The following is a 12,168-nucleotide window of genomic DNA, read 5'->3' as shown; positions in this document are numbered from 1 at the left end:
AAGTTACATTTAAACCAGTGTGGGTGGCACTGGTTGCAGGTTCGATTCCCGCTTGTGCCATCCTAGTCACTGCCGTTGTGTCCTTGGGCAAGACACTTTACCCACCTGCTCCCGGTGCCACCCACACTGGTTTAAATGTAACTTAGATATTGGGTTTCACTATGTAAAGCGCTTTGAGTCACTAGAGAAAAAGCGCTATATAAATATAATTCACTTCACATATAGCGCTTTTCTCAAGTGACTCACTTTACATAGTGACACCCAATGTCTAAGTTACATTTAAACCAGTGTGGGTGGCACTGGTTGCAGGTTCGATTCCCGCTTGTGCCATCCTAGTCACTGCCGTAGTGTCCTTGGGCAAGACACTTTACCCACCTGCTCCCGGTGCCACCCACACTGGTTTGAATGTAACTTAGATATTGGGTTTCACTATGTAAAGCGCTTTGAGTCACTAGAGAAAAAGCGCTATATAAATATAATTCACTTCACATATAGCGCTTTTCTCAAGTGACTCACTTTACATAGTGACACCCAATATCTAAGTTACATTTAAACCAGTGTGGGTGGCACTGGTTGCAGGTTCGATTCCCGCTTGTGCCATCCTAGTCACTGCCGTTGTGTCCTTGGGCAAGACACTTTACCCACCTGCTCCCGGTGCCACCCACACTGGTTTAAATGTAACTTAGATATTGGGTTTCACTATGTAAAGCGCTTTGAGTCACTAGAGAAAAAGCGCTATATAAATATAATTCACTTCACATATAGCGCTTTTCTCAAGTGACTCACTTTACATAGTGACACCCAATGTCTAAGTTACATTTAAACCAGTGTGGGTGGCACTGGTTGCAGGTTCGATTCCCGCTTGTGCCATCCTAGTCACTGCCGTTGTGTCCTTGGGCAAGACACTTTACCCACCTGCTCCCGGTGCCACCCACACTGGTTTGAACGTAACTTAGATATTGGGTTTCACTATGTAAAGCGCTTTGAGTCACTAGAGAAAAAGCGCTATATAAATATAATTCACTTCACATATAGCGCTTTTCTCAAGTGACTCACTTTACATAGTGACACCCAATATCTAAGTTACATTTAAACCAGTGTGGGTGGCACTGGTTGCAGGTTCGATTCCCGCTTGTGCCATCCTAGTCACTGCCGTTGTGTCCTTGGGCAAGACACTTAACCCACCTGCTCCCGGTGCCACCCACACTGGTTTGAATGTAACTTAGATATTGGGTTTCACTATGTAAAAGCGCTTTGAGTCACTAGAGAAAAAGCGCTATATAAATATAATTCACTTCACTTCATTAGTTTATGTCAAGATCAAAAATGACATTCAGGCTAATCTAATGAACACACTTAATTCTTCACATTGTTAAAAAAAAAATGAAAATATCCTCTTGCAAATTCAGCATATACTTCACAACTACATCCACAGTGGCTTTTTGACCATTTTCTCCTGAATGCAGCACGGCGTGAGTTTACCTGCAGGATGAGGACGAAGTAGTCGACAGGTTTGTTCCTCTGGAAGAGGAAGTGTTGCGGTGCGTGTTTGTTCTTGGGGTTGAACTTGAGTTCTTGCACCACACTGGGATGCTTGATGAGGCGGAGCAGGATCTTCTCGGACAGGTGACACCGCCTGAACGGCTCCACCTCTGACAGTTAGAAAAGGGGGGGGGGGAATACAACGTAAAAGATTTTAACTCTTTTCTTTTTAACTCTTATCTTACTGATAGGATGCAGTGTGTCTCCCATAACAGTGTGACCTCGGACTACGTTAAGGTAACGTGTGGAGTTCCCCAGGGTTCGGTCCTTGGCCCTGCACTCTTCAGCATCTACATGCTGCCGCTAGGTGACATCATACGCAAATACGGTGTTAGCTTTCACTGTTATGCTGATGACACCCAACTCTACATGCCCCTAAAGCTGACCAACACGCCGGATTGTAGTCAGCTGGAGGCGTGTCTTAATGAAATTAAACAATGGATGTCCGCTAACTTTTTGCAACTCAACGCCAAAAAAACGGAAATGCTGATTATCGGTCCTGCTAGACACCGAACTCTATTTAATAATACAACTCTAACATTTGACAACCAAACAATTAAACAAGGCGACACGGTAAAGAATCTGGGTATTATCTTCGACCCAACTCTCTCCTTTGAGGCACACATTAAAAGCGTTACTAAAACGGCCTTCTTTCATCTCCGTAATATCGCTAAAATTCGCTCCATTCTGTCCACTAAAGACGCCGAGATCATTATCCATGCGTTTGTTACGTCTCGTCTCGATTACTGTAACGTATTATTTTCGGGTCTCCCCATGTCTAGCATTAAAAGATTACAGTTGGTACAAAATGCGGCTGCTAGACTTTTGACAAGAACAAGAAAGTTTGATCACATTACGCCTGTACTGGCTCACCTGCACTGGCTTCCTGTGCACTTAAGATGTGACTTTAAGGTTTTACTACTTACGTATAAAATACTACACGGTCTAGCTCCATCCTATCTTGCCGATTGTATTGTACCATATGTCCCGGCAAGAAATCTGCGTTCAAAGGACTCCGGCTTATTAGTGATTCCCAAAGCCCAAAAAAAGTCTGCGGGCTATAGAGCGTTTTCCGTTCGGGCTCCAGTACTCTGGAATGACCTCCCGGTAACAGTTCGAGATGCTACCTCAGTAGAAGCATTTAAGTCTCACCTTAAAACTCATTTGTATACTTTAGCCTTTAAATAGACTCCCTTTTTAGACCAGTTGATCTGCCGTTTCTTTTCTTTTTCTTCTATATCCCACTCTCCCTTGTGGAGGGGGTCGGGTCCGATCCGGTGGCCATGTACTGCTTGCCTTCGTATCGGCTGGGGACATCTCTGCGCTGCTGATCCGCCTCCGCTTGGGATGGTTTCCTGCTGGCCCCGCTGTGAACGGGACTCTCGCTGCTGTGTTGGATCCGCTTTGGACTGGACTCTCGCGACTGTGTTGGATCCATTATGGATTGAACTTTCACAGTATCATGTTAGACCCGCTCGACATCCATTGCTTTCCTCCTCTCCAAGGTTCTCATAGTCATCATTGTCACCGACGTCCCACTGGGTGTGAGTTTTCCTTGCCCTTATGTGGGCCTACCGAGGATGTCGTAGTGGTTTGTACAGCCCTTTGAGACACTAGTGATTTAGGGCTATATAAGTAAACATTGATTGATTGATTGAAGATGCACCTTTTAATAACTTTTAAAGGACACTGGCACACATTTATTCACATTGTATTTCCATCCATCCATCCATCATCTTCCGCTTATCCGAGGTTGGGTCGCGGGGGCAGCAGCCTAAGCAGGGAAACCCAGACTTCCCTCTCCCCAGCCACTTCGTCTAGCTCTTCCCGGGGGATCCCGAGGCGTTCCCAGGCCAGCCGGGAGACATAGTCTTCCCAACGTGTCCTGGGTCTTCCCCGTGGCCTCCTACCGGTTGGACGTGCCCTAAACACCTCCCTAGGGAGGCGTTCGGGTGGCATCCTGACCAGATCCCCGAACCAGCTTGCAGGTAAATGATGTTGAAAATATTTTTTCCAAATTCAACCTCAGAGGTCAAACATATTCTGTTCCACACTAAACGTGGATTTTGTCACTAGTAAGTGTCAGGCTTGTCACGCCCCTGCCCTCGGTCCCGCACCTGTTCCTGATTACCGCAGCCAGTATTTAAGTAATTTTCTCTCTGTTCATCATTCTAGGATCTTCTCACACGCACCCTACCCATGCTGATCAAACCTTCACGTTCTCGTCCACAGTTCCGTGCAAGTTTTTGTATTTATGCCATCGTGCTAGTTTTGTTTTGTTTGTATATATAGTCATGCCATTGTGCTGTTTTGTTTTAAGTATAGTATAGATTTTTATCCGCCACAGAGCGCGTCCTTGGTTTGCCTTTTTGTAGTTTGTTTGTTTATTTAATAAATGTCATGTACTTATCATCCTTGCATCGAGGAAGCACAAACATCCACAGTCCTTGCCTGACAAACAGTTTGTTTGTGTTTTAGTTTTTCCTCTGTGTGTTTAGTATTTCCTGTCCTTAGTTCCTGTTAGCACTCTTATTTTGGTTCAGCTTCCTGTTTGTCTCCCTGCGTCCTTTGTTTCCCCTCAGCTGCGGCCGATTGGCACCTGGCCACACCTGGTGTCAATCAGCCCGCTCCTATTTGTACCAGCTTTGTCCTCCAGTCAGTGCTGGATTATTGGTTTGTCAATGTCACTTCTTGTCGCTCTTGTCGTGTCTTTGCAGCGTAGCGGTAAGCTATATTGATGTTTGTAGCTTACCTTTTTTTGTTACCTGCTTCCAGTTTGTTCTTTCATTTTACAAGTACGACTTCTGTTTTCCTGCTCGCTACCCGCTAGCGTCCACACTAGGCCCCTTTTTGTTTTCTAGCTCCCATGCTAGCTCTCTTAGTTTGTTATCCGCCTCGTGCGCGCTATGTGTTAGTACCCTCTTGTTTGTTCTTGTTCTATTATTTTAATTGAATCATTATAATTGGTGAAAAATAACGGTGAGGAAAAAAATATTAGCATTCCAGCATGCTAACCTTTCAAGCTATTTTCGCTTCGTGACAGTCCCTCTAATGCCTGAAGGACCCCAATGAGGGTGGAAGGACCTTAAAGCAGCCCACACAGCTGCCTGTTTTAAAAGTATTATAATTGGTGAAAAATAACGGTGAGGAAAAAAATATTAGCATTCCAGCATGCCAACCTTTCAAGCTATTTTTGCTTCATGGCAGTCCCTCTAATGCCTGAAGGACCCCAATTAGGGGGGGAGGACCTTAAAGCAGCCCACACAGCTGCCTGTTTTAAAAGCAGTATAATTGGTGAAAAATAACGGTGAGGAAAAAATATTAGCATTCCAGCATGCTAACCTTTCAAGCTATTTTTGCTTCATGGCAGTCCCTCTAATGCCTGAAGGACCCCAATTAGGGGGGAACGACCTTAAAGCAGCCCACACAGCTGCCTGTTTTAAAAGCAGTATAATTGGTGAAAAATAACGGTGAGGAAAAAATATTAGCATTCCAGCATGCTAACCTTTCAAGCTATTTTTGCTTCGTGACAGTCCCTCTAATGCCTGAAGGACCCCAATTAGGGGGGAAGGACCTTAAAGCAGCCCACACAGCTGCCTGTTTTAAAAGCAGTATAATTGGTGAAAAATAACGGTGAGGAAAAAATATTAGCATTCCAGCATGCTAACCTTTCAAGCTATTTTTGCTTCGTGACAGTCCCTCTAATGCCTGAAGGACCCCAATTAGGGGGGGAGGACCTTAAAGCAGCCCACACAGCTGCCTGTTTTAAAAGTATTATAATTGGTGAAAAATAATGGTGAGGAAAAAATATTAGCATTCCAGCATGCTAACCTTTCAAGCTATTTTTGCTTCGTGACAGTCCCTCTAATGCCTGAAGGACCCCAATTAGGGGGGAAGGACCTTAAAGCAGCCCACACAGCTGCCTGTTTTAAAAGCAGTATAATTGGTGAAAAATAACGGTGAGGAAAAAATATTAGCATTCCAGCATGCTAACCTTTCAAGCTATTTTTGCTTCGTGACAGTCCCTCTAATGCCTGAAGGACCCCAATTAGGGGGGAAGGACCTTAAAGCAGCCCACACAGCTGCCTGTTTTAAAAGTATTATAAGTGGTGAAAAATAATGGTGAGGAAAATAATATTAGCATTCCAGCATGCTAACCTTTCAAGCTATTTTTGCTTCGTGACAGTCCCTCTAATGCCTGAAGGACCCCAATTAGGGGGGAAGGACCTTAAAGCAGCCCACACAGCTGCCTGTTTTAAAAGTATTATAATTGGTGAAAAATAACGGTGAGGAAAAAAATATTAGCATTCCAGCATGCTAACCTTTCAAGCTATTTTTGCTTCGTGACAGTCCCTCTAATGCCTGAAGGACCCCAATTAGGGGGGAAGGACCTTAAAGCAGCCCACACAGCTGCCTGTTTTAAAAGCAGTATAATTGGTGAAAAATAACGGTGAGGAAAAAATATTAGCATTCCAGCATGCTAACCTTTCAAGCTATTTTTGCTTCGTGACAGTCCCTCTAATGCCTGAAGGACCCCAATTAGGGGGGAAGGACCTTAAAGCAGCCCACACAGCTGCCTGTTTTAAAAGTATTATAATTGGTGAAAAATAACGGTGAGGAAAAAAATATTAGCATTCCAGCATGCTAACCTTTCAAGCTATTCTTGCTTCGTGACAGTCCCTCTAATGCCTGAAGGACCCCAATTAGGGGGGAAGGACCTTAAAGCAGCCCACACAGCTGCCTGTTTTAAAAGCAGTATAATTGGTGAAAAATAACGGTGAGGAAAAAATATTAGCATTCCAGCATGCTAACCTTTCAAGCTATTTTTGCTTCGTGACAGTCCCTCTAATGCCTGAAGTACCCCAATTAGGGGGGGAAGGACCTTAAAGCAGCCCACACAGCTGCCTGTTTTAAAAGCAGTATAATTGGTGAAAAATAACGGTGAGGAAAAAATATTAGCATTCCAGCATGCTAACCTTTCAAGCTATTTTTGCTTCGTGACAGTTCCTCTAATGCCTGAAGGACCCCAATTAGGGGGGGGAGGACCTTAAAGCAGCCCACACAGCTGCCTGTTTTAAAAGTATTATAATTGTTGACAAATAACGGTGAGGAAAATAATATTAGCATTCCAGCATGCTAACCTTTCAAGCTATTTTTGCTTCGTGACAGTCCCTCTAATGCCTGAAGGACCCCAATTAAGGGGGAAGGACCTTAAAGCAGCCCACACAGCTGCCTGTTTTAAAAGTATTATAATTGGTGAAAAATAACGGTGAGGAAAAAAATATTAGCATTCCAGCATGCTAACCTTTCAAGCTATTTTTGCTTCATGACAGTCCCTCTAATGCCTGAAGGACCCCAATTAGGGGGGAAGGACCTTAAAGCAGCCCACACAGCTGCCTGTTTTAAAAGTATTATAATTGGTGAAAAATAACGGTGAGGAAAAAAATATTAGCATTCCAGTATGCTAACCTTTCAAGCTATTTTCGCTTCGTGACAGTCCCTCTAATGCCTGAAGGACCCCAATTAGGGGGGGAAGGACCTTAAAGCAGCCCACACAGCTGCCTGTTTTAAAAGCAGTATAATTGGTGAAAAATAACGGTGAGGAAAAAATATTAGCATTCCAGCATGCTAACCTTTCAAGCTATTTTTGCTTCGTGACAGTCCCTCTAATGCCTGAAGGACCCCAATTAGGGGGGAAGGACCTTAAAGCAGCCCACACAGCTGCCTGTTTTAAAAGTATTATAATTGGTGAAAAATAACCGTGAGGAAAAAAATATTAGCATTCCAGCATGCTAACCTTTCAAGCTATTTTTGCTTCGCTAATTTTGCAGCTGTAACCCTTAAGAGTCACATAACTTGGTATTATCACGCCCTCATTGGGGTCCTTCAGGCATTAGAGGGGCTGTCACGCCAAATGTCTTCCGGGGGGAAGGTTTCTGTAGGGTTTGGCGTGACAGCTCGTCGCGGTTTACCTGACACATGAAACGTGAGGAATTGAGGGCAGTGCACAGTCCACGTTGCTAGAATGTTAAACATCTTAAATTCTGTTTTGTGTCAATTCCAACTTTGATCACAGCGTCGGTTGTTACATAGAGTGCCGCTTTCCATCGTTTTCAACAGACTGCATTGCAAAATGATTAATTCCCCCCAGGAATGGGGCCACATGAGTCCCTTTCTCACTCTACCTGTGGCCAGGAAGCGATGCGTCGCGAGCAGCAGCTGGGGCGAGATCTTCACGTTCGGCTCGTTTTCTGCCACTTTGAAGATGGAAAAGTCCTGTTTCCTCTCGTGGTGCGACACTCGCCGTTTGGTCCGATTGTCAGCTGGGCGGCACAGGAAAAAAAAGAGGTAAATATCTATTATTAGTATAGGTATGTTTTTCTACAGACGGTTGGAAGGAGATTCATATGGCCCCCATGCTTCACGGTTTACCTGACACATGAAACGTGACGAATTGGAAGGGTGTGCTATCCACTTTAGCCGCCAGATGGCAGTAGAGTGTTGAGTATCTTTTAAAATGTCTTTAGTGGCAATTCCAACTTTGACCAGTTGCTATGTAGTGTGGCGCTTTGCATCATTTTCAGCAGACTGCATTGCAAAATGATTAACTTCCTCTCCTGCGAGATCCAGCCAGGAATGAGGCCATGTGAGTCCCTTCCCTGCTGTACCTGATTGATGAAGGGACTAATCCCCCGCAGATGTGAAGGCAGTTAAACGTATTACACGCCTGCTGCAGGAACATCTGTCACATGTCTTCGGTGCAAAGTGGAAAGCGATAATCTCTATTCCAGGGTCAGCAACCTTTTTGAAACTAAGAGCTAGTTTTGGGGTACTGATTAATGCAAAGGGCTACCAGTTTGATACACACTTAAGTAAATTGCCAGAAATAGCCAAATTGCTCAATTTAGCTTTAATAAATAAATCTATATATATAAAAAAAAGGGTATTTCTGTCCGTCATTCCGTCACACATTTTTTTTCCTTTTACGGAAGTTTTTTTGTAGAGAATAAATGATGAAAAAACACTTTATTGAACGGGTTAAACGAGGAGAAAACAGGAAAAAAAGGAAAATTAATTTTTGAAACATCGTTTATCTTCAATTTCCATCCATCCATTTTCTACCGCTTATTCCCTTTCGGGGTCGCGGGGGGCGCTGGCGTCTATCTCAGCTACAATCGGGCGGAAGGCAGGGTACACCCTGGACAAGTCGCCACCTCATCGCAGGGCCAAAACAGATAGACAGACAATTTCGACCCTTTAAAATTCTAAATTCAACTGAAAAAAATGAAGACTAAAACTAGGTAATTTGAATCCTTTTGAAATTTTTTTTAAAAGAATTTAATTTTTCCTGATTAAAATTAATTTTACAATTTTGATGACATCTTTTAAAAAGGTTAAAATCCAATCTGCACTTTGTTAGAATATATAACAAATTGGACCAAGCTATATTTCTAACAAAGACAAATCAATATTTTTTCTAGATTTTCCAGAACCAAAATTTTAAAAGAAATTCAAAAGACTTTGAAATAAGATTTAAATTTGATTGTACAGATGAGGGGGCGACTTGTCCAGGGTGTACCCCGCCTTCCGCCCGATTGTAGCTGAGATAGGCGCCAGCGCCCCCCGCGACCTCAAAAGGGAATAAGTGGTAGAAAATGGATGGATGGATGTACAGATTTGCCAGAATAATTTTTGGGGAATTTTAATCATAATAAGTTTGAAGAAATATTTTTCAAATATTTTTCGTCAAAAAAAACAGAAGCTAAAATGAAGAATTAAATGAAAATGTATTTATTATTGTTTACAATAAATAAGAAAAATATTTGAACATTGATTTAAATTGTCAGAAAAGAAGAGGGCCCTGTGGCGACTTGTCCAGGGTGTACCCCGCCTTCCGCCCGATTGTAGCTGAGATAGGCGCCAGCGCCCCCCGCGACCTCAAAAGGGAATAAGCGGTAGAAAATGGATGGATGGATGTATTTCTAACAAAGACAAATCATTATTTATTATAGATTTTCCAGAACCAAAATTTTAAAAGAAACTCAAAAGATTTAAATTTGATTGTACAGATTTTCTAGATTTGCCAGAATAATTTTTTGGAATTTTAATCATAATAAGTTTGAAGAAATATTTTACAAATATTTTTCGTCAAAAAAACAGAAGCTAAAATGAAGAATTAAATTAAAATGTATTTAATATTCTTTACAATAAATAAAAAAAATATTTGAACATTGATTTAAATGGTCAGAAAAGAAGAGGGCCCTGTGATGAGGTGGCGACTTGTCCAGGGTGTACCCTGCCTTCCGCCCGATTGTAGCTGAGATAGGCACCAGCGCCCCCCGCGACCCCAAAAGGGAATAAGCGGTGGAAAATGGATGGAAAATGAAGAGGAAAAACTAGCTAATTTGAGTCTTTTTGAAAAAATTAAAAAAAGAATTTATGGAACATCATTAGTAATTTTTCCTGATTAAGATTAATCTTAGAATTTTTCTGACATCTTTCAAATAGGTTCAAATCCTATCTGCACTTAGAATATTTAACAAATTGGACCAAGCTGTATTTTTAACAAAGACAAATCAATATTTGTTCTGGATTTTCCAGAACCAAAATTTTAAAAGAAACTCAAAAGATTTAAATTTGATTGTACAGATTTTCTAGATTTGCCAGAATAATTTTTTTGAATTTTAATCATAATAAGTTTGAAGAAATATTTTACAAATATTTTTCGTCGAAAAAACAGAAGCTAAAATTAAGAATTAAATAAAAATGTATTTATTATTCTTTGCAATTAAAAAAAAAATACTTGAACATTGATTTAAATTGTCGGGAAAGAAGAGGGCCCTGTGATGAGGTGGCGACTTGTCCAGGGTGTACCCCGCCTTCCGCCTGATTGTAGCTGAGATAGGCACCTGCGACCCCAAAGGGAATAAGCGGTAGAAAATGGATGGATGGAAAGAGGAAGGCATTTAAAAGGTAAAAAGTTATATGTGTTTAATCATTTTTAAGATTGTATTTTTTCTCTAAAATTGTCTTTCTGAAAGTTATAAGAAGCAAAGTAAAAAAACAAATGAATGTATTTAAACAAGTGAAGACCAAATCTTTAAAATATTTTCTTGGATTTCTATTTGAGTTTTGTCTCTCTTAGAATTAAAAATGTCCAGCAAAGCGAGACCAGCTTGCTAGTAAATAAATCAAATTTGAAAAATAGAGGCAGCTCACTGGTAAGTGTTGCTATTTGAGCTATTTTTAGAACAGGCCAGCGGGCGACTCATCTGGTTCTTACGGGCTACCTGGTGCCCCCTGGTCTATACTGTACATACACTGTATGTCATTACTGGAAATGCAGCTTCCCACTCACTACTTTTTCAATAACATATATTTATTGAAAGGGAGGAAGCAGCCAGGGGTTTATTGCCGTTTCTATTCCAGCCGGCCAATAAAAGGATTATGGGGATTGGATTTATTTCATTATGCATAAGTAGGGCGCTGTGAACAACAGGGTGACAGCTTGCAGGGATCAATAATCTAATGAGTTGCAGGAGGTGGAAGCAGAGTGATTACACTCTTAATTATTCATGCAAAAATGCAAACATAGCCTAGATCAGGGGTCTCAGACACGCGGCCTGCGGGCCAAATGCAGCCCGCACTTTAATATGAAAGTTTAAAGTCCTACTGAAAGCCACTACTAGCGACCACGCAGTCTGATAGTTTATATATCAATGATGAAATATTAACATTGCAACACATGCCAATACGGCCGCTTTAGTTTACTAAATTACAATTTTAAATTTCCTGCTCAGTTTCTTGTTGAAAACGTCGCGGAATGATGACGTGTGTTTGTGACGTTATTGGTTGGAGGGGACATTTTAGCCCAGCACCACTTACGGCTAAAAGTCGTCTCTTTTCATCGCATAATTACACAGTAATTTGGACATCTGTGTTGCTGAATCTTTTGCAATTTGTTCAATTAATAATGGAGACGTCAAAGAAGAATGCTGTTGGTGAATTGCAGATGCTTTTAGCCACCGAAACACAGCCGGAATTTCTTTGTTGTGAAGCTTTAACACAAAGCGGTCAAGCGAACATGTTTCTCTACCACATGTCAACCAATTGTGATATTAAGTCGGCTCTTACTTCAGCGGATCATGCGACCTCCTCCTGCAGCAGTCAAAAAGGCAGCTGTGATTTTGGCTCCTCCGCTGGCTTTTCTCAGAGACACTGGCGGTCGCCGCAACCCTCCGACTTTCAGGTATCAATCAATCAATCAATGTTTATTTATATAGCCCCAAATCACAAATGTCTCAAAGGACTGCACAAATTATTACGGCTACAACATCCTCGGAAGAACCCACAAAAGGGCAAGGAAAACTCACACCCAGTGGGCAGGGAGAATTCACATCCAGTGGGACGCCAGTGACAATGCTGACTATGAGAAACCTTGGAGAGGACCTCAGATGTGGGCAACCCCCCCCCCCCCTCTAGGGGACCGAAAGCAATGGATGTCGAGCGGGTCTAACATGATACTGTGAAAGTTCAATCCATAGTGGCTCCAACACAGCCGCGAGAGTTCAGTTCAAGCGAATCCAAGACAGCAGCGAGAGTCCCGTGCACAGGAAATGACTTTAT

The 12,168-nt window shown here is 42.1% G+C and overlaps 1 protein-coding gene across 2 annotated transcripts in view; it reads right to left on the bottom strand.

Moving 5' to 3' along the window:
- LOC133558971 (metal transporter CNNM1) overlaps nt 1-12,168 on the bottom strand; it is a 56,499-nt gene that overhangs the window by 19,866 nt on the left and 24,465 nt on the right. For both annotated transcript variants that reach the window (XM_061910208.1, XM_061910209.1), the window contains exons 3-4: nt 7,728-7,865; nt 1,483-1,652 (exon numbers count right to left, since the gene is read on the bottom strand). In XM_061910208.1, the coding sequence (XP_061766192.1) occupies nt 1,483-1,652; nt 7,728-7,865 (308 nt within the window). The remainder of the gene's footprint in view (nt 1-1,482; nt 1,653-7,727; nt 7,866-12,168) is intronic.

The sequence above is a fragment of the Nerophis ophidion genome, linkage group LG09 (genome assembly GCF_033978795.1).
Source record: "Nerophis ophidion isolate RoL-2023_Sa linkage group LG09, RoL_Noph_v1.0, whole genome shotgun sequence".
In the NCBI taxonomy this organism is placed as follows: Eukaryota; Metazoa; Chordata; class Actinopteri; order Syngnathiformes; family Syngnathidae; genus Nerophis; species Nerophis ophidion.
Note: the sequence above shows the minus strand (reverse complement) of the source record. Positions and strands in the feature narration are given on the sequence as shown.